Source organism: Lagopus muta, chromosome 2 (genome assembly GCF_023343835.1).
Source record: "Lagopus muta isolate bLagMut1 chromosome 2, bLagMut1 primary, whole genome shotgun sequence".
NCBI classification, from domain to species: Eukaryota; Metazoa; Chordata; class Aves; order Galliformes; family Phasianidae; genus Lagopus; species Lagopus muta.
This window is the reverse complement of record NC_064434.1, coordinates 20,860,002-20,883,625: the sequence shown is the minus strand read 5'-3', so window position 1 is coordinate 20,883,625 and position 23,624 is coordinate 20,860,002. Positions and strand designations below refer to the sequence as shown.

Sequence of the window (23,624 nt, the reverse complement as noted above, 5' to 3'; positions counted from 1 at the left end):
TTTCATTGTATATTGAAACACATGTGTGTATTAAAAATGTAATTATTATTGTTATTACTGTATATTGATGAATTAATCTTAGCAAATAGTTTTAGCCTATTCTTTCTGTGCAATAGTAATATCTGTAAATGTTTCATATTTTACAATAGATCCAGCTCACAATACATGTGCAGACCCTGGCACTCCACATTTTGGAATACAAAACAGTTCCAGAGGTTATGAGGTAATTCTTTTATTTATTCCTGAAATGAAAATGTATTTAATAATCACAAATACATTGACTTATCCATAGGCTTAATTGTCTAATGCAAACTTTCATAAATTTCAACACCCTTTTTTTAACCTATAGTTTGAAGAAAGAAATTGTAACCTTGCAATACATTGTGTATTCCCTAGGAGACTTCAACAAGGAGGACTATTTATAAATTGATTACCTAATTTGATATGACATGATATAATTACTTGGCTTTCTGATCATAATTCTGTCTTACACTGATGAATAGCCAGTAAATACCTAACAACTGGTAGCGGGTGTTGCCTTGACTCAGGTACAATACTTTGCATTCGGATTTGTTGAATCTCCTGTGATTCAGCTGGACCCACTGCTCAAGCCTGTCTGTGTCCCTCTAAATGGTATTCCATCCCTCTGGTGTGTTTACAGCACCCCACAGCTTGATGTCATCAGCAAACTTGCTGAGGGTGCACTTGACCCCACTGTCAGTGTCACTGATGAAGATAATACAGAGTATTGGCCCCAGCACCTACTCCTGTGACATCACTCATCACTCATCTCCATCCAGTCATGGTGCTGTTGACCACCACTCACTGGACTCGATCCTGCGGCCAGTTCCTCATCCAACGAACAGTCCAACCAGCAAATCCATATCATTCCAATTTGGAGAGGAAGATGTTGTGAGGTACCATGTCAAAGGCCTCATTGAAGTCCAGATAGATGACATCAGTGGCTCTTCCCTTGTGCGTTGATGAAGTGACACTATTATAAAAGGCCACTAGGTTGGTCAAGCAGGATTTGCCTTTTGGTGAAGCCATGCTGGTTCTGCCATGTAAACTCTTTGCCTTCCATGTGCCTTCACATAGCTTCCTGTTGAAGCAGTGAAGCAATGGAGAGGAATTTAATTCCTCCATACAGAAAAAAAATGGCACAGATTAATTCACTGATAGTTGCTGAATATTTATGGAGACCAAATACTAGAAGTTAGCAAAGTTGGGTGGTGAGCAGTGGCAACAGTGACATGAAAGACAAGCCATGTCCCAGACAGCCATCATACTACAAAGTTGAAAGCAAGATCTTGATTTTTCTCATCCATTAAAATCAAAGTTTGCAACCTGGAAACTGTCTATGGAGCTGAATATCAGCTTTATTGCTTTGGAAATGATGATGGGAACATTAGTATATTGAAAAGTTTGCACCTCGTGGTCCCATGAATGGTTGCAAAGAAACAGAAAGAATGCTGTATGCAAGTTTGTCAGGGCCTAATGAACCAACACGAGGCTGAAGATGACTTTTTGCTGGATCTCATAATTGCTGGTGCTAAGATGTGATGTCACCACTACAAGCCAGAATCAAAATGGCAGTCTGTGCAATGGAGAACTGTGAATTCTCCATTGAATAAAAACTTTAAGTTGCAGCACTCTGAGTAAAGTGATGCACACCATCTTTTGGGATAGGGAAGGGTGATCCTCATGGATTTCCTGGAACCTGGACAAACCACCAATTCTGACCAAAATATAGCAATGCTGATTAATCTGAAGGGTCGAACTTCCAGAGTCAGGCAAAATAAGACAACCTTTCTCTTCCAGAAGGATTATGCCAGGTCTTAAACTATTTTTTTAGCAATAACAATGTCATAGCAGCTCTGAAACAGTGAGTCACCTCCACTGGTGCAGATTTTTATCAGAACAAGAGCATGGCATGCAAGCTCTTGTTCATTGCTGGTGAAAATGCATAGCTAATAGCTAATTGAAAAATATTGTTTTGTAGCCGAGAATTTGCTTCATCAAATAATGTTCTTGTGTTCTTTCTGTCTGCTATATTTTCCATGGCAAGCATTACTTTCAGAGCCAACTATATACATTGATTAACTTTATGTCAATCGATTCTTGAGGTATATTTGTGACTTGAATCTGAAATATATGTACTTATTTCTGAACCTAGAGCAGTGTGCCACATGGTGTTATGATCAAATTAGCACTGCTACTTAAATAATCCTTCCAGTGTTTATTGTTATGCTTCCTCTTCTGCAATTGTGCTGTCACTGCTGTGGCTCTCAGCTTCTCAGCTCTTGACTGAAGGAGCCCAGGCACTTCTTCCCTAGCCATGTCTTGCCCTCACCCCCAATGTGATTCTTGTAGTAATAGGTGCAGTTGTCTCATCTTGCCCTTGTGCCCATCCCAAGCACGGCTTTAAAAATAAGTGTAATCATTGTACCTCATATGATCTTTTTATTTTATTTTATCTTCCTCTCCCACTTTTACCTGCTTTACAAGCTGTGTGACATTTATATCAGAATAACACTGGACAATTCACGTTCTAATTTCAGTTAAATACTTTTGCTCTTTTCTGGAGGTAATGGCAGATTTTAATTTCTTCTGGATTGTCTTTCTCAAGTATGTTCTTTCATCAAACTCAAATAACAATTCTATGTTAAAGGTATATATAAAAGTACTGTGATGAGATCATTGGTGCAAAAAGATGTAAACTCTTAAAACTAGTCAAGTAGATTTTTTTTTATTACTATTATTTTTGCATCTGTAAGTATGACAGTTTATGACATGGCATGATGTGCCTGATGACAGGCAGCTGATCTTTACTGTTTTTTGTTTTTGTTTTTCTCCATCTACTATCACTTCTGTATTGCCCCATTTATTTTATGCCCTGTTTCATTTTATACATTTTTGCTTCACTGCCCTGTGGCTTTTGCAGTATGTGCATTTTTGTTGTTTTTTTTTTTTTTTTCCCATCAAAGTACTATAAAAGTACTTTTGTTTTTACTTCTTTTTTTTTTTTTTTTTCCCCTGCAGAAGTAAATAAATAAATAAATAAATAAAAATAGAACTCTGTAACTACCCTACACCTAGACCTTAAAGTTTTCCTTCATCTTTTGGATCAGTGAGAAAATATTTGCAACTCATCATTACTTATTGTATCATAACTGGCAATTTCACAGGAGTCAGAATGATAGTCAAGACTAGCTACACTCTCTTCTGGTTTCTGCTAGACTTGAGGTGTGTCCTTGTCAAGGCAACGAGATTAATCTGTTTAAAAATAGTTACAAATAAATAAGCCTTCAAAGCGGTATCAATTTGACCTTTAAAAATATCAGTTGACTTCCCAGGCCACTTCAGGAAGATCCAGCACTGCATTTGCTGAACATCTATCATGATAATCTGTTCTAGGTAACATTGTGTAGTTAACTTAGGTAGCCACTGTTTTGGAAGGTACTGTCAATTCTTAATATCCACTGAAGTCCTTCAATGGCTTTTACATTGTAGAGCTATCGGCAATTATATACCTACAAACTGTTTTATTAGTAGGTGTTGGTTAGTGCTCATTTGCAACATGCTTTCATTTTTTCATGTGATGTTACTTTATTAACAAATTGTATAATTACAGATAGTACTTTTTTTTTTTTTTTTTCATTTCACCTGATCTGCACTGCCAAGGTATTCTATGTAAAACCAAAATAATGGCTTACTAGTAAGACCCACATCCTCAAATATCTTGGCCTAGAGTTATATTCTGACTACTTTTGTCAATACTATCAAGTCTGTTTAACTAGAACTTTCACACAATCTCTTTCTTATATTATGGAAGGACTTCCTTCATAATTTATTTTTATCTATATTTCACACTTCTGTCAGTGCAAATCCACAGAGAACTTTCTCAGTTGTTTTACACATTCTTCTGGAAAGATCATATCTCAGTTCACTGTAACAAGTCTTTCCATAACATTACTCTACTGGTTGAACATCTCAGGTAAAACAGGTATATTATAGTAAGGAATACAGTATAAGGAATTGTGGCCTGGAGTAATCAGGAATTTAATTATGGATGAAACTGCTTACAGTTTTTTCTATTTACCCTTCAAATATTTTTGATGAAGTTACACAGTGAGAAACCTTTGAAGTAGACTTTATGGTCGAGTTCTGTTGGAATTTGTTCAGTGATGTACAACAAACAGATATTTGTCATGTACAACAAACAGACATTTGTCATTTAGTTTGTCACATTGTCACAAATTTGTAAGAGGAAATGTATGTCATTTTTCTCCGTGTGCACAGCCTTGTTAATATTCTTCCACTTACTGCTTTCAAATAAGATTATTGTTCATACATCTCATATTACTAAAAAAAAAAAAAAAGCTTAAAAACAGTAACCAGAGGACACACTTCTGAAAAAGAAATATTTCTCTATTAGCTTACCACTGTCTTGATATCTAATTGCACATGGTGGTTACTTCTTTCATCTAATATTCTCTTTTGATCCTTAGGTTGGAAGTACAGTCTTTTTCAGATGTAGAAAAGGTTATCATATTCAGGGATCTACAACGCGTTCTTGTCTTGCTAACTTAACTTGGAGTGGCATACAGTCTGAATGTATTCGTAAGTGCAGTTTCTTATCTAATGAGTTTGTACACTGTGCAATTTTGAAAGAGTTACAGATAAATGCACATGGAAATCGTATCAAATAGTATGCTACAAAAAAGTCAGTTTTATTTAACAGTATTCTGTATGCTTTTTTTGTTTTGCTTTTGCATTTGCTTTCTGTTCTAAGAACAAATACGTATTTAGAATATTGCTTTTAAGTAAGATTTTTCAGGTGTTCTTTTCTTCTTGATTACACAGTGCACAATAATTTACTCATTAAAAAAAATGTTTTTCCTCATTAACCTACTGCATTAGTTGTTTTAGGTTAATCTTTTATCTTTGTGTGTGTCTGTGTATTGGATTAACAGAGAACAGAAAGTGGCCTGAAATTAATTTGGAATGTTTTGGGGTTTTTTTTGCTAGATTTACTGAATCATAAGCTAAAAATTTACCAGAATTCAACTTTTCTGGGCTACACATGTAAACAATTAGTGTAGTTATAACTCTACATCTAATAAGTATTATCATTATAATAATTGTATTGTATTAAAATACACTGATCAAGACTAAAATATATTAATTAGAATGACCTTATATTCTTATCCCATTTTAAATTAACTTTGGATATTTATAAATCAATACCATGTACAACAGACAAAGAAGCATAAAGCCTTCACATGAAAACTGGTACATTTGAAATTTATGATAAATTTATTTATCACAGTAACCACTCTGTATTAAGGTTCTTTGAAATGTAAGTGATACCTTAAGCTGTGACAGTACAGTATTTAAAGGACATGCAGTTACTTGTGCTTCCCCTCACTTTAATTATTTCCGGTCTTGCTATCATGATTTGGCATTTTGTTCAAAAATATCTTTTTCATCTTCCCACAAGTCATACACTCAGACTATTACTGTTACAAGCTATTGATGTTTCTACAAGGTATACAAAGTTTACCTAATGACGGAATATGGTGGCATGCATTTGTTTTCAGTTAAATCAGCTAATCCTGTGGATGCTGTTTGCTATCATTTTCTAACTCACCAACCCTTTGCAGCTCATGCATGCAGGCAGCCAGAGACACCGGCACATGTAGATGTGAAAGCAATAGATCTTCCTACTTTGGGGTATACTTTGGTGTATACCTGTCAGCCAGGATTTTTTCTTGCTGGTGGATCAGAGCATCGGACATGTAAGCCAGATATGAAATGGACAGGAAAATCACCTATTTGTAAAAGTAAGTCATTATTGAGTGATGTGTTGTGCCCTACTTGGATGGATTTCATTTTCCCCAACATTTGGCTTTTATATACTCGGACTAAACTTTCCCGATTACTGTTTAAAAATGCATATGACACAATAGTTTTTTATTTTGTGAAATAAACCATTTTAAAAGTTAAAGTGAGGACAACATCTACAATTCATCGAGGAGAACATGGATGTATGTGTATGTATGTATGTATGTATGTGTACACACATACATGATTTTACTCCTTACCAGCAAACAAGAACAACAACAAAAACCAACATAATATAAAGTACTACTCTTGATTATATTTCTCCTAATGTTTATGGCATAGTATTAAAAGAGTATTTCAATGTCCTCAGTTTTTAATATATGATTTTCCAGAAGTAAGAAAAAAGTATTTCATTGCAGATGTCTTTTAGATTCATTCAGGAATTCTTTTCGACTAAGAAAAACATCCATAATTTTAAAAAAGCAACAGACTAATAAATAGATAAATTAAACCTCTGTTTGAACCTGATTCCACTTTTATTTATGTCCGTGTAAATTTCCTATCATTTTCTTATAATAATGAGTATGTAATTGTGAGGGCTGAATTTGGCCTCTACATGTGAATAAACATGGATAAGTACCTAATCCAGCAAACCTAAAAAGTTAATTTTTGTAACAGGAGCAAAAGAAAGGCAATCAGATGCCATGGGAAAGATGGTTTCAATACTACATGTAGGTCTAATGTGTCACGCAACTCTTAACAGATTTGAGGTTAGAATTGTAGTTTATTTTATAGTTCTTTGCTTCAACTAGAGAAGTGTAGTCTGCGCATAAAAATTAATCTTACTGTAGATGTGTAAAGGAAGATTATTCTTGGGTAATATGTAATTAATACATTAAAGTAAAAGTTCTTGTATTCTTTCAGTTGATTTTCTTTTTTATTGTCATGCAGTCTTTAGATATAATTCTCTTTGTGCACTCCACATTTTTTGTTCTATTTTATCACTTAAACAATCTAATATGTTAAATTTAAGATTTTCTAAAGAGAAGGAACCAAAACTTATGTAAGACAGAATCTACTACCAGACAGTGATTTTCAAATTTCTAACAATATGAAGCCACAGCTTTAGCTGAAATCAATGGACATAACTGCTGAGAACATCAGTAGTATAGCAAATGATACCTCTTGTGATTCTTTCCCATGATATCTGATCGTGTCTTCTTAATCCAGATGTCTTTTGCTAATCTGTAGCAAACCTTATTAATGCAGTTTGTTATATTTAGCATAATATTATGCACAATTAGATATAATACTTGTCCCTTAAATAAGGCTCTCTTTTATAGCAGAGACTGATATAAAATTATAGACTTAAGTGTATAAAATAATTACATAACCAGACAACTTTCCACAGTAAAAATGTTGCTTTTCTAAATTACTTTCTGATGGCTTTTGTTTAAGTGGTTAGGTTTGAACATGTTAAGTATTCAAGACGTCAGTTACTTCTGTTTTAAATATAACTTTATTGCATAAGGGATAATTGCATCGATCAGGCATTGTTTTAACATTCTATTAAAAAAGTAACAAATATGTTCATGAAAATGATAATTTGTCTTTTTACTTGTAGGTAAAGGAGTGAGAGAAGTTAATGAAACAATAACTAAAACTCCAGGTTTGTATACAAGAAGAGTTTTAGATATAAACAAATAAATTGATTCACACCCTAGTTTGCTATGGATGATAAAAACAACTTCCAATATTTAAAATAGGTTTTTATATCTCATTTCAAAAGGAATATAAATGTTGAGGTCATTCAATAACAAGTACCACATTAAACCTACTCTATCAAACTCTTTCCCAAACAACTATTTTATAATTTAAACAATACCAATTCTGTGAACCACATATACAAAATAAATAAGTAAAATCAAGGCAGAAATATAAATCATATAAACAGGAAGTAGATTTGAATGAGTTTTATATCAGAGAGATTGCTATAACTGAGAGCCTTATAATGAGCATAGACTATAAGTTTAGGGGCTGGGTTCAAAGTTCAGTCTTATACATTGTAAGAAACCAGGAAAAAAAAAAAATCAGTTTTAGAAATTTTCTTGGCTTTTATTTCATAGAAACTCTAGTTTTTCTGGTACTCTATGCCAGGGTTTTCTGAACTGTGTGGACCATAGGAACATTTGCACAGTCACTTTTGCCATCCGGCCAATGACAAAATAGTAATATGTAGGGTAGCACCTTTATGTAGTAGATCTTTTAATCATTTTCTGAAAATGAGAGACCTATTGTTTTTACTGTTTCATTTAATTCTGAAGAGATTTTTTTTCACCAAATAAAAGAGTTTGCAACTCTAAACTCTGAGTTTTAGTAAACTACAGGGAAAACAATATGAATGCTTAACAGTCACAGCAATTCACTGAAGGACTCTGTAAAACATGAGATAAAAGGGTACTTCTGCTAACAATTAACCTCCCCCAAGGATATTTATATTAAGAATGTCAGGTGAAACCTAAAGTTAGCTCTTTCCAAACACATCACTTCTATAGATTTGCAGTAATTCAAGCCATAGTGTGTATTCATTATAATAAAAAAATAATCTTCATTTACTGGAGAATTCATCTCACTCAACAGCTAAGCTATCCATCAATCTGCTACCACACAGGTTTTGAAGTTCAATGCCATATTAAAATACAGACCAAATCAAGTGCATTCTCTTTGCAGAGCATCAGTATCTCACCACGTCATGTTGTTTATGACCTGTTTTAATATATAAGTGATATTTGAAAGGTATTTTTGAAAAAATGTTGACTATTTTACTATGTTGCTACTGAACATGCCAACAGTGGTAAGCAATGATTTGAAATTGAGTAATAAATAGCAATAACTAACAAGTAAAAGTTTTGAGCTATTTTTTTTTTTTTTTTAATTATAGATTTTATTGAGTATAGAACACTGTATTTTGGAACATTTTCTTTAGTATGCAGTCTGTCTTTTTGGTAGAATTCCTTTTGCTGCTATCTATAGTCTTAATGGTTTTAAGCTAATAGTTCTCAACTAAATTTTTGATAACACAATAGATTAATTTTCTGATTGCTACCTTTCAGTATTTGAATAGAAATTGTTGTTTATTGTTTATCAAATCGCTATTTTTCCAGAGTTAATGCTTTTATATGAAATAGTAATATTTTAACAGTAAATTGTAATGAAATACAAGTTCTAAATAACTAGTTCTCTCAGTACCCATAAGAAGTTTTAAGATCTAAAATACTGTATGTGTTTGCCATGGTTCTCATTGTTTTGAGCAGCCTTTGCAAAACTTGTTAGGAAGCTGTTTTAATTAGTAGGCATGGATTTTCCCATTTTTCACATTCAGAGAGGAATCCATAGCTGATTCGGTGTTTGTATAACAAAAGCCATTTCATTTTTATCATTCTGTTCTTGTGTGGTGTGTGGGGGAGGAATGGACATTGCAAAATCTGAGCAGAATGGGGTCAAAGCCACTCTGATTCTACAGCTGTCTCCCCAGGGCACAGATCAACAGCTGTTATTGGCACTAAAAGTGGTCAGAGATAGAATAGAAGATGTTAAATGTGACAATAAAGTGTGGTGTCAGCTCCTTTTTAACGAAGTCTTACATATTAACTATCAAAGCTGTTAACAGTTTCATGTCATAGTTGACATTCACCTCCACAGAATTAAATTCAGACACGTTTTTAATTGATGAATTTATTTTTAATTGGCGAATAAAAGACAAACATACTTTGAAAATGTTGAGTTTCAGATTCACTGTAAGTCACTGTTGTAGCTAAACAACGAGAAATATTTAGGAAAATAACTCTGAAAGACCTTTGCAGGAAATACATGATTTTTCAGGAATGAGATCCATGAAAAAAATTGATCATTAATGTGTGGAGAAAATATATGGAGTCTAAAAAAGAATGATACAAACTTGTGGTAAACTGTACCTGGAATTCAATGAAAAAAGTTGAGGTATTACACACAGCGCTGTGTTATTCATGAAACAAGCAGGATGGCCTAAGCGTATCTCCTTCCTTGAGAATAACCTCCTATTTTTTTTCATGATATACTGAAGGTAGGGGTTTGAGGGGAAGAGTTTATTATTTTTCATAGTCTTGGGGACATGTGCTCAAGCTATGAAATTTGATGTTATTGAAAGACGTATATTGCAGTGGAAAAGTATAATATAGTACAGTCAATTGTGTGGGAAGGTCATTAAAGTCACTGTCTTTAAGATTGTAAACTTGTTACTGTAATACCTCCTTAGGAACTAAAGAGCAGAGTTATGGCTAGAAAGTTTGTTGCTTTGTTGTAATTTACTGTTCTGTTTGTTTGTTTCTCTCCATCTCTCCATCATCTCTCCATCATCTCTCCATCTCTCTCTCTCTCTCTCTTTTTTTTTTTTTTTTTTTTTTTGTTTGTTTGTTTGTTTGTTTTTCCTGGCCCACTTAGTTCCTTCAGATGTGTTTTTTGTAAATTCACTGTGGAAAGGATTTTATGAATATCTAGGAAAAAGGCAGCCTGCTACTCTTACTGTTGATTGGTTCAACACTACAAGCAGCAAAGTGAATGCCACATTCACTGAAGCATCCAGCCTACAACTCAAACTATCAGGTAGGTTCAGAATTCAATATTATAAAAAGAAAAAAAGCAGTCTTTTTTTTTTTTTTTTTCTTTCCCCTGTCCAGTTTTGTTTTATTTTCTCCTGTATAGAAATGAAGGAAAATCTTTGTTTTCTCTACAAACTTTTTACTGCTTATTTTGCAAAAGGAGAGGTGATAAATATAGCAGTCACTTTAGCAGAGATTTCAGTCAATTTTTATGTGTTTACTCAACAATTTTTCCAGTTACATTTCAAATAAGTAATGAGATGTTTGTTGTTGTTGCTGTTGTTTTAATCTTGGACTTCTGAATAGTACTGATCTTTGAATTCATGGGTAATATTGAAGTGATAGGCAATGTGAATTTTAAGAATTTTAAGAATTTGTTTTAATATTTGTAATACAGCAAGGCTCCATTATACAGTGATTAATGTCTGGATTTAAACAACTTGGTTTTCAAACTAGTATGATGTACAGTAGGTGCAGATAAATTAAATAGTTTTATAAATTATGCATACCTTTTAATCAACATCCTATATTATTTTCACCAAATCTGATTTGTGTTCTGATCTAGCCTCTGATCACAGTTATATTTGTAATGATTGCTGTCAGCTATCAGTACCTTCCAAGGTCAGGCGTTCAGAGAGACGGTCAGAGAGAATTTATATAGCACATTTCCTTCTTTGTATCACTGATATTTATCATAGCAATATATTGTGATGTGAGTAAATACAAATTTGTCCAGGTCTAATTGACAGTAACTTTAGAGAGGAAATAATTATATTTGTATTCAGAATTATTGAATTTGTGCATGAAAAGATAGATATTCTTGACCATTTATCTATAAAATCAAGCAGTACAAAAACATCTTTGCATCCTGTTATCAAATATGATATGGGGAAAGATCATTAAACTAAGATGCGGTTTTTACAGCATTGTAAACTCTTCTTACTTTATCTAAGTTACAAAATTATGTTAACACGGAATGATTTCTACAAAATGTTGTCCTTTTGAAGCAATGTAATTGGCATTGAAAGCAAATTTGAACAAACCGATTCAAAAATTGCTTAAAAGGCATATGATATCCCCTTTACATTAATAGGTGTTTACAAGAAGGAAGAAGCCCATTTGCTACTGAAAATTTTTCAGATCAAAGGATCTAACGACATTTTCCTAAACAAGTTTGAAAATGACAACTGGGCGCTAGATGGTTATGTAAGTAACTAAACTGCGATAGACAAACCTTGCTGAGCATAATATTAAGTATTTTTTTAAATTTTTCTATATTACTCTATCTTTTTTATATGATAAAGATTACATACATCACTCTAGATATCAATGTAGAAATCGTGGTCATTTTATTTTCCACAAATTGTGTATATAATCTTCTATCGTCCACAAGCCCATTATAATTTTTAGTTTATTAAATTGAGAGTGGAGTGAATCATTACATCTTGCTATGATTTTGCCTTGTTGTGTTGCACATGGGTGGGAATTTTTCCCTGTGGAAAAATTACACTTTTTGAAAACGTTCGCTGTTGTAAAAGTCCAAGTTCAAAAGAATTCTGAGTTTAAGTACGGATGTGTAACAGAAAATGCTTAACAGGAAGTGAGATGGGCCATATTGTATTTGCTATTGCAACTGTTTTCCCATATCGAGATACAATGTAGTTCTGACATATTCAGTTTCAGGTAAGCTATTTACTCGTTACTGTTTCAGTATATAGGAAGGGTAAAGATACAGTAGTTTAACAGACTATTTAATCTAGCTTCAAATTTGCAGCCATGGTTTTGTGTTTTTTTTTTTTTTTTTTTTTTTTTTTTTTTTTTTTGTTGTTGTTGTTGTTGTTGGCTAGCCATTTAACAAATGTTGATTCCAAGATTTAATTTTTAAATCATTTTAAGCACTTAATCTTGAAGAAAAAGAAATCTTTCATCTTTGCACTTCTTTGTGCCTTATGATGGTGTCTATATAAAATATTTTAAAAATGGACAAAAAATTCATTGAATTTAACTGTATACTTAATCAAATATGTAAATATAAATTACAGAATTTTAAAACCTAATATTTACATCAGGTATTTTAAAGTCATTTCATGTTTTTTTATAAACATTAATAGTGATGCAAACTTAAAATTATTTATGTTCTATAAACAAATTCATTAATGTTTTAAGGGGAAAACACATGTAACAAATCTGTATATCTAAATCAGAAAAAAGTTGATAAATATCCTTATTTCTTTCCAAAATTATTTTCTTTTCTTTTCCCTACTTCTATGTATTTTAGGTGTCATCGGGGCTTGAAAGAGGTGTTTTTACTTATCAAGGTGACATACATGGAAAAGACTTTGGAAAATTTATGCTCCAAAGACAAGGTAAAAGCATTCATAGAGTTTCATTGTATATAATATTTTCAAGTCCTGCAAGAGTGAATTGAACAAATGATTCTGTCAGCTTTCTAGCTGAAGTAAGCATGTTTATTTCATGCCACTGCTATTGTAAGATATATAATAAAGTATGCATATTTGGAATTTACAGTTCAAATACTAATTTAATTCTGCCTAATATGTTATCACTTAATCTTCTGTAGCAGATGTAGCTAAGTGATTCATGATTACAAGATATTCCTAAAGAGAGCCCAATTGCAACTGTTCCCTTGTCAGTGAAGGGTTTTTTGAACATAACAGAAGTGTCACACAATGCAAAGCTTTTTTCTGTTCAAATACATAAAAGGCAAGAAGAATCACAAAGGAAATTGAAAAGACAGAATCATTGATTTTGACAGTTTCATTAGAAGACAGCGTATTTCAGAATATCTATTTATTTAGATAGATTTCTACTTCACTGTCAAAAATATGAAATTAGTGACTGGGATAAATACTGCATCCATGGATACAAGTACTCCAGGAGCTGGTGAAAAACTAGTTACTATTATTGTTTTGTTTTGTTTTTCATGAAAACTAGTATAATATTTACTAATAAATAATTACTCATAAAATATTTTTGGGAAATACCAGCCATCTGCATTTCTTGATGCTTGAACAGGATATACATAGTACTTTGCTGCATAAATACTGTCTTGGGCTAGCAGGAACAGGCAGCTCAGCCAACACATCTACACTGGCATGAATCGGCATTTTAAAATTGTTGCAGTTTCATTAACATCAGCGGTGCAGTACCCACTGGCCTTCAAAGTTCTACCAAAAGTCCCTGATATTTCTTCACTCTATTAACTGGTGTAAAATCACTTACCCTAGGGATATGCTCATCTTGACCACATATGGTTTAATCAAAGGAGGGAAGATCTTGCTCTTCAAATTCTCAGCCTAAGAACTGCAATTGAAGCTGAATACTATTTCAGTCTTCAGAGTAAACTCTTCTGAGGCACAGACTGTCTATCTGACTGTACTTTTGTACAATCCGTGTCATCATATCTAAACTGATTTTTTTTTTTTTTCTGATTTAAACAATCACACTGTGAAAGTAGAGCACAAAGGTTCATTCAAGCATATATACTGTTGAAAAGCCTTTGGTATTTCTAAACAGCAGGGCTATGGTTTGCTGGGTTACCTTCTTGTGTTCACTTTTTCTTTAGCCAGGCCAGAAAAAGGATCCCTGTTTCTCCAGTAAGAATTATAGAATCTTTAAAGCTGGAAGGGACCTTTAATGATCATCTAATCTCTGCACTGAACAGGGACATCCACAGCTAGATCAGGTAGCCCAAAGCCTGATGCAGCCTTGCTTTGGAAGTCACTAGGGACAGAGCATCCACCACATCACTAGGAAGCCTGTTCCAGTGCCTCATCACCCTTGCTGTAAAATACTTTTTCCTTATGTGTAATCTAAATCTCCCCTCTTTAAGCTTGAAACTATTTCTGCTTGTTCTAACATCACAGATCCTGCTAAAATAAACAGTCCCCTTCTTTCCTGTAGCTCTCCTTTACATATTGAAAGATCACTATCAAGGCACCTCACAGCCTTCTTCTCTTCTCCAGGCTGAACAGCCCCAGTTCTCTCATCCAATCCTTGTAGGAGAGGTGTTCCATCACTTGGATCATTTTTCTTGGCTCTCCTCTAGGCATGTTCCAACAGGTCTATATCTCTCTTGTACTGAAGACTTCACATTTGGAGTTTAAATGCAAATTCTTCAGCCATCGTCCCAAGTCCCTGAAGTCCCTTTTGATAGCCCTGAATTCACATGTTAGCTGCTTCATCTCCTCCCTATATGGAAAAGCGGTAAGGGTTTGTTGTATGTCGGCTGTACCAGGCTACGTAGTTTCGTGGTGTCATCCCAGCCCCAGGAAGACAACAGACTTCTCTAAGAAGAGGATCTGCTTAGCACATTGGATGTGCAGTTCCCTGCAGGGAAGAATCACGTACAGCTAAGTCCCATCTCTTCTTCTTCAATGATGTAGTTACCTAAAAAAAGTTTGGATTGGATCCATTTGCTTGAGCAGTGAAATCAGTAATAAGGGAAAAAAGGAAGAAGTAGTAGAATGACAATTCAGCAGTTACAGTATTTTCTGATTGTTGTATTCAATGATAGCAGAAAAATATCAGCCTTGAGAACTGCAGTACAAGAGCTCAGTCTGTGTTTCCAAAGGCTAGTAAGGAGCTGAAGTGTTATTTTTACACATGCACTCCTAGGCTAATGACTTATTTACTTCAGCTTTGACATCTCAGAAGTGAGGTTTTTAAAAATGCAGATACTATCTTTTAAATATTGATATAATTAGATTTCTTTATGCGATGATTTACTAGACACTGAATGTCTATACATTGCTTATTCTCCATTGAAGAACTTATAGTTAAGAGGACACAGTAAATTTCAGATCAACATTGGTGATAATGTATGTTCATATACTGTCAAATTCAATAATAGTGTTTTTTTTAAGTGTTATGTTCATGAATATTCTGCTGAGGTAATGATCTCATATGTCCTCAAACTGAAGACTTAACATATTTTGAATTACTTGCTGCCTTTACACTAAACCAGAACTGTGCATAAACTCTGTATGCACTGGTGCATATAAAATGTAATATAAAATTTGTCACCTGCAAGCATACTTCAAAGAGCAGCATTTGCTGAGAAGTACTTGGTTAAGTGTGGAAGACCAAACTCTTTGAAGAATTCCTTATCACACAATTCTAGAGAAAGACCAGGCTCAGTGGGTATGCTCATTCTTGGAATATCATGAAAACTGAAAAAAATCTGTAGTTTCTATTACTGTTTATTCTCTTTCAGAATCAGTTCTGTTTGTTTCTAGCCTTAGAGAATAGCTTAATGAGAAAACAGATCTCTGTTATCCATCTACCAAAAAAAATTAGAACAGAATCACAGAATCACCCAGGTTGGAAGGGATCCCCAAGGATCCAGGGATCCCCAAGAACTTTAAATGATTTAACCTGTTTTGCCACTACTGTGAACTTTTTTTTTTGATCTCTTATTTTTTAATATCTTGTTCTGTAAGGTCTGCAAGTCCACTGCTAGTTTCTGTTTCTTTAATTACTGAATGCCTATGCCTTATTTCTAGAGTTCCAGATTTGTATTCTAAAATCTGGGCTATTTGCATTGCAATCTGAAATGTTACAGAATCATAATATCATCTAGGTGGGAAAAGACTTTTGGCATCATCAAGTCCAATCATCAACCTGAACTACAGATTCTCAACACTAAACCATGTGCCTTAGTATCACATCTGCACATCTTTTAAGTATCTCCAGTGATGGGGACTTCACCACTGCCGTGGGGAGCCTGTTCTAATGCTTGTTCATCATCCCCATAATACATTCTTTCTTATATGTAATCTAAACCTTTCCTGGAACAACTTGAGTTTGGTTTTTTTTTTGTGTGCGTGTGTGTCCTATCACTTGTCATCTGAGAAAAGTGACCAATACCCTTCTTGCTGAAACCTCCTTTCACATAGTTGTAGAGGTCTCCACTTGGCCTCTTCTGCAGACTAAGCAGTCTCAGTTCCCTCAGCTATTCCTTCATATGTTTTATTTTCTGTCCCTTCACCAGCTTTGTTGCTCTTCTCTGTACATGCTTGAGTAACTCATTACCCTTCTTGTAGTGATGGACCTAAAAATGAGCACAGTACTTGAGGTGCAGTCTCACCAGTGGTGAATATAGAGGGACAATCCCTTGCTTGGTCCAGCTGGCCATGATATTTCTCATTTCTCTTCGCTTGGTCACCTGGGCACATTGCTAGCTTATGTTCAGCTGGCTATCAGCCAGCACCCCCAGGTTCTTTTCTGCCATACAACTTTCCAGACACTCTTCTCCAAGCATATAATGCTGCATAGAGTCGTTAAGACTCAAGTGCAGGAGTTCCTGTCCATGGTAAGAGATGTCCTGATGCAGGTAAATGCCTTTATATTTTCTGCATGTGAATTTTATACCAGTGCCAAAGCTTCTGCTGGATGCTCTAAACCTCATATCTCACCTCTTGAATGAAACTGTGATACAGCCAGGATACGTATAGTGGTTCTGAAGCACTGCTGAACCTAGGAGTACCAATGTGACTTGTTGCAGTTATCTCAGTTCTCCTATGCTTTTCCATATTTTATGTAGTCACTCACAGCAAGTTGTTTCTAAGCTAATATTAAGGATACAGCCATAGAATAATTTTTTTTTTTTTTTGCAGTGTTAATCAGAATATGTAGGCTTAATTTTATTCAGTTTCTGAGAGATGTAGTTTATGACTATGAAACTAAATTGAAACAAGTATAACCTGCTGAATACTGTTTTCAAATCATTTCCATAATTTTTAATTATACGTTGTTTAGTGGTATTAACAAAATATATGCATGATACTGCATGTCATATACTTAATATTTTATAATAGAATGATCAAATCAGCATTTTCTTTCTTTTTGAATAAAAAGAATTTCTGGGATAGAAAAACTCAGAATTTTATTTCTGCCTGTTTTTTTGCTTCTTTTCAGGTCCTTTAACTGTGGACACAGACCTTTCAAATCATTATTATGGTACAAACAGCAGTTCTGTTGCAGCTGCCATCCTGGTACCTTTCTTTGCTCTAATATTATCAGGGTTTGCATTTTACCTCTACAAACACAGGTAATGTAAATGTTACTTATTTTGGATCTGAATATACTGTTTGTCTTAATTTTGATAACCATAAGTAACTAGAGAATGCTATACTAAAGCTTTAAAGAATATCTGTTCTAGAAAGGCAAATATCACTAAACATTCCACCAAAGGGGTTCAATGCAGAGAAGTTCTTAAAGGTGTATTAGAAAAGTGAGTCACTGTATTGTGAAGCAAAAACCTATAAATCTTGTTTTGTTTGAATGACAGCTTGAAATCTCAGATCATGTTTTATACTTTAATTTTAATCTTCTATTAGATTAAATATATGCTAGTTTTTTTCCAATAAGTAATGAGACTATTTACAGTTCATGCTGAATAAGTTAGTAGATACTACTAATATTGGCATGACTTTAGCTTGTATAAAACTTTTATATATCAGTAGGTAATAGAATAAATCTAGTCATTTTGTCTTGAATGTGGTTTAAAAGCAGATGTATATAGCTGATATATATGTTGACTAGGGCTTTCTGGGACAATTTTTGTGGATTTTTTTGTATTGAGTTACAATATTCTCTGACTGCCTCACATTATTTGCAGTCTGGAAAATGCTGTTTCACAGAAATACTGATTTAAACAACACATTCATATACCTCCATTTATTATGATATGAATATTTTGTGATACTAAGAAATCATAGGGACAAAGTGAAGTCCACTTCAAAAAAAATTTTGCAAAGAGACATGAACTTGTTAACTCCAGTAAAAATGATACATATCCATAAATGAAATGGCATTTGGTGAAAAAAAACAAAGCAAAACAAAGCAACTGATCAAGAAAAACTAAGAATTGTGCCTCAGAACAAAGTTATTGAAAGATATCTTTTTGATTCCTGCATTCTCAACTATCTCTTTCTCTGGAAAGAGGGAAGCTTATACAGAAACACAGAAGGACAGGCATTCATTCAAATAGGGTGAAGAAATGGAACATAGAGGAAAGAGTGAAATTTGATAAGACTGTACTGTGATGTATAGGTTTATTTTGCAGTTGTTCTGAAGTGTTTTACATTGGATGGAAGTAGCAGATGTTTCCTCTTCTATTTGCTAGAAATAGACATATTTATTTAATATATATACATATATTTGTCTTTAGAAGAATAGATTCTATTACACCACAATCTTAGAGAGGTTGTTAGAAGGTATCTTCAAGAAATTAACAAGTTTGTTACGTATGTGAAGCAATTTGAGGTCACCTTTATCCTCTCTGAAAGAAATAATGTTGCAAAGGAAAGAATAGAATCTGTGACTTTTTAAAATGAAATTTTCAAAATAATGCAGTAGCAATTATGCCCCTAGAATCTGTCTATATCAATGAATTTGAAAGCATTCTTACAGAAAGATGTTACATATATTTCTGTTGTGCCTATGTCAGATTAATAACAACTAATTATAATCAGAGGTGTTAGTGCTTTCTTACATAGTTTCAATACCTTTTAACTATCAGACAGGGAGTGCCTCAGAAGAGAAGACAGCATCTCAGTCTCTCTAAATAAAATGAAAATAATAGGAATTCTTGCACTTAGGAAAGGTCCTATGTTAAGATTTCTAAACAGATTTTGTTACTACTAAAATTAAAATATTGGGGAAAAAAAAAGAAGAAGTTAAATTACAAGAACTATTTGTAAGTTATCAATTTCCATTGCCAACATATTTCCAGTGAGAATTTTCCCTATCTGCTACCCAAAACAGAACTGTAGAAGAGTTTGATTTTCAGAACCCTCTAGATAAGTTTTATCTTGAGATTCTTTGCTAAATTGTTTAACATTAAATAAGCACTAAGCATCTATTTTTTGTTGTTCTTCACTGATTTTCTTGCCCCATTTCAGTTATTGAAATTACAAAATTCTATACTGAACCTCTTTTGTATTTTTCTTTATCTACTTCTGGACACTAAGAAATTTAGTCTTGAAGTAGCAAAGTACTGTATTTTATTAAATTTATTGTATCATTTTACTCTCTATATTGGAAAGTGAATAATTCTACTTCATTTTTCATTTAATTATTGGTTTAATATATTCTAACAGAACTTTGCATAAAAATATGAACATCCCTGAAGTTCTGATGTGTTCTGCATAGTGGTAATATCCAGAATAGAAGAGCGGTTCCTGAAAGATAATTATTTGAGTCCTTTGATGTACAAGCGTCAAAATTACTGTAAATATTAACTGGAATTTGGCCGATCAGTTTACAGATATTTGGACATATACAGTCTTTGCTGAGGTGTCTAGTACTGTTTATTGCTGGATGTATGTGTGGAGGTAAGCACATACACTGTGGCAGACAGCTGCAATAACCAAAATTAGTGACCCTTGTCTGAAGGGTACTACTACTACCAGCGTGAAGTTTTCTGGACATTTACTGTCTATTATTGCCTCACTGAAGTTATGCTCGATGACTTTGCACTGATTTACATTTAGTAGTATCAAGGAGACCTGTTGCAGCATTTCACTGGTGCAATAATAACTTCCTATTCTGGAATGATAATAAACTGCTGATAACAGCAAATTACTAAGCTGTTTCCACTGCTGAAAAACACCTAAATCAGTAAAGACTGTGAGTGTTTATCAAATCTAAAACCCAAGATACAATTGAAAGAATGAATTAGGAGCTGCTTGCACTTATTTTTTTACCATACATCTCACTATCTACTCTATTCAAGTCTTTTAAATTGACAATTTGTAGTGATTTATATCAGTACATTTATATAGATGGTCCAGTTGTCTTTCTAGATAGATGGTAAAAATCAGCATGGGTAAAATCCCAAATGTCTGTGAAACACAATTACAATTAGCTTGATTGTGAGAAAATTAAATTTATCAAGTAAAGATGCTATTGCAGTTTTGCCAGTAAAATCCATTTTATGTGCCATCATGTGTATTTTGAAATTGGTAAGGTGTTAATTTAGTAAAACTGGAATAAGTGTTTCCACTTATGAAAAGATTCTTTTATTGTCAGAGTACAGCAATATAAAAATGAAAATGTCATCAGAAACCATCATAATTGTTGCTACTGACAAAAAAAAATATTCTAAATGTTATCAGTTCCCTAAGTACTTTGTTCTCTTGCTGCACATTGCTTTCTTTCTGTCTGCCAATTTTGGCACTAACAGGCTATGAAGTTGTCATTCTTTTGACAGATTTTACAGGGAAAATGCATACCTGTATTATGCCTATGTTGTTTCTGCACTTTTGTTAGATTGGTTTGCCTATTAAGGATTTGTATTCTTCATGTTCTAAGAACAACTTCCTGACAGATTTATCTTACTTTTTAAGTCCTGAAAACAACTTTTATAGATCTCTATCTGTGTTAGACAGAGCTATGCAGCTTGTATTGATAATATGAAAACATTAAAGATATAACAGTAATATGCAGTAATAGTATAATTTTTATTTTTATTGTTTACTAATGGCCTTTTTTTTTTTTTGCCTTTTTTTCCAGAACAAGACCAAAAGTACAGTACAATGGGTATGCTGGACATGAAAACAGCAATGGACAGGCCTCATTTGAAAATCCTATGTATGACACAAACTTAAAACCCACAGAGGCAAAGGCTGTGAGGTTTGATACAACTCTGAACACAGTTTGTACAGTGGTATAGCCTTCAGTGCCCAATATGACTGATTCATAGCCATACCTCTGATGGACAAGCAGTAATTCCTTTGGTGCCATATACCAGTTTCCCTTCTTCTCTTGGCTTTGCTGCTGTAATCTTTAACATCTTCTGTGAGCCTACATGCAGCTAAATTTTCTGGTAAAAATGTGTCAGTCTTCTGGGGATCAGACAAGGAATATTTTTTCACCTTAAGTTGGATTAAAATGCCTGGCTACGTCTGCTTCAACTCAAGGCACACTTTAAGGAAGACTGCCAAGTCACATCAATTAGTCATATTTAATGCCTCAGACTTTCATATTTGTATGTGGCTGGATGCCTTTCAATGCATTCTTCTGGGCACCTGGATAAATCCTTTGAGTACTGTGACAAATGATAGCACCACAGATTTTCCCCAGGAACAGGAATATTCTGAAGAAATAAAGCTCTCTTGAAGGAGAACACAGCCTTCCTTGAGGTTGCATACACCTGCAAATGCTTTACCATTGAAATCTTGCTAAAAGAAACTTACAGTGTATCTCATACATAGGGCAGTTTGCCAATTTCCCAAGCAGCCGTTATATTGCAAAATGTTAATGCACAATTTTTTTGCACTAGAGCGTTATGGATGACTGATTAAGATACTGGTACAAATATACAGGGTTTCTACTGTTCATTGTATATAGGCATTCACTCACTTTTTGCCAAGCAAAATGTTCCACAATAAATTTTCTTGAAATATTAAATGATTAGCCCCATGCTTAGCACCGGTTAAAATCTTGTGCAAAAGAGGACAATGTATCTTTTGTCAAAGTTTGACTAAATTTGTTTCTAACCATGATTACAAATCAATGGACACTTTCAGCCAGAACAAGAGCCCATTTTAAGAAATTTTCATTGGCAGTATGATTGTTTTCTTCTGAAATCTGTCATCAATCACCAATTGTCAGTGTTATACTATTTAACAGCAGGGGGGTTAGCAGCTATTGCTGCTTGCCATGTAAAAATGTGAATAGTAATTTATTTTAAATAGCTCATAAAGCCTGTGAGCCAGTGCTCATAATACAGTCTTCCTTTTTGCATTTTTTTTTTTGTTCTTTTCCTGTAATATGGCATTATTTTCTCTGTTACATGGAACTAAAACACATTATAGTAGCATATGTATACCCAGTGCAAATTGTCTATCAACTATCTACTTCCAGCAAACAGAAATATTCAGCCATCTCTGCTTTCTGAATGTTTTTGTTTGTTTGTTTGTTTGTTTTCCCGATTTCTAAACACACTGCTTATTGCTCTTGTACTCAGTTTGACAAAGAAAGTTTAACATTTCTAAATACTAATGGCTGAGTAAATCATTAACATTTTCTTGGAGTTTTTACTGAATGAAAACAAACAAAAAAAGATGCCAATGAGAAAGTTCATGAAGTATCAAAATTAGGACATTACAGAAGACAGTGAACTAAAATTTGATTTTATTCCTGCACACTGAGCTCAGAAAAAGGAAGTTGCATTGGTTTTCTATTAAATTCAAGTTTGAGTTTCTTTTTCTTAAATTTTCTATATTTCAAAGTGTCTTAATGTCCAGTTGCTCTGTAAAACTGGAGAAAAATATTTCTGAACTCCATATGTGTGTGGGTCTGGCTGTTACACAAAACAAAAAAGAAATGCAAGTCTAAGAGCTGATTTTCAGGTAATGTGCTGAACAGAAACATTCAAAGATAACCAACCCTTGGTCAGTTTAAGAACTCTACATCTGCTAGATGAAAAATACCAGCAATATAACACAGTATTGTAGGGCCTCCAGGTATTATATTCTTCTTATGAGGAAGAAACTCTGAAGTAAACTTAATAAATAATCCTTTTCAGTCAGTTTTTAATAGTTTTTGGCTTTCTTTCTTGTTTGTTTCTGAAAAAAGTTTCATTTATCTGTCATATCTCAGAGTCCTTCACTTTTCTTGAGAAAGAACAAAATAATCATCTCAAAGTTGTTGTGATCTCACTCTATGTACAGGAAGCCACTCTGCAAATGGATATCTTCCTTAGAAACAGTGGGCCAGAAAGGGAAGCTGCTGTGTGATTAAAGTTTTTGGCAGGTGTTCAAAATCAGTGCTACTGCTTCGGAAGTCTTTCTACAGTAGTGATGGCAGAAAGGAAAAAAAAGGGGAAAAAAAAAAAAAAAAAAGGAATATTGAAAAGAAGTGCAAAATTCTACCTAAGTAGAATAGTTGATAAATTCTTTGGTCTTTTTTTTTTTTTTTTTCTTCTTCTTTTTTTTTTTTTTTTTTTTTTTTTTTTTTTTTTTTTAATGAGAGCACAGATTCACTGCATTCTTAATCCAGTGTTACATTTTTAGAAAGTTATGAAGTTATTCAATAATTGTTTTTCCTAATTGAGTGTTCTCTGATAAGAGATGCTCAGAATTGGAGCACACTGACAAATTATCCCAAGAA

The 23,624-nt window shown here is 33.6% G+C and overlaps 1 protein-coding gene across 3 annotated transcripts in view; it reads left to right on the top strand.

Moving 5' to 3' along the window:
* The window catches only part of CSMD1 (CUB and Sushi multiple domains 1), a 994,481-nt gene extending 971,147 nt beyond the window's left edge, over nt 1-23,334 (top strand). For 2 of the 3 annotated variants that reach the window (XM_048936944.1, XM_048936947.1), the window contains 9 exons: nt 150-223; nt 4,512-4,623; nt 5,667-5,846; nt 7,472-7,516; nt 10,327-10,488; nt 11,578-11,690; nt 12,763-12,850; nt 17,424-17,556; nt 21,024-23,334. In XM_048936944.1, coding sequence (XP_048792901.1) covers nt 150-223; nt 4,512-4,623; nt 5,667-5,846; nt 7,472-7,516; nt 10,327-10,488; nt 11,578-11,690; nt 12,763-12,850; nt 17,424-17,556; nt 21,024-21,183 — 1,067 coding nt within the window. In that variant the 3' untranslated portion in view covers nt 21,184-23,334. The remainder of the gene's footprint in view (nt 1-149; nt 224-4,511; nt 4,624-5,666; nt 5,847-7,471; nt 7,517-10,326; nt 10,489-11,577; nt 11,691-12,762; nt 12,851-17,423; nt 17,557-21,023) is intronic. The other variant, XM_048936946.1, reaches the window with a different exon arrangement.
* Nucleotides 23,335-23,624: the final 290 nt, after the last annotated feature.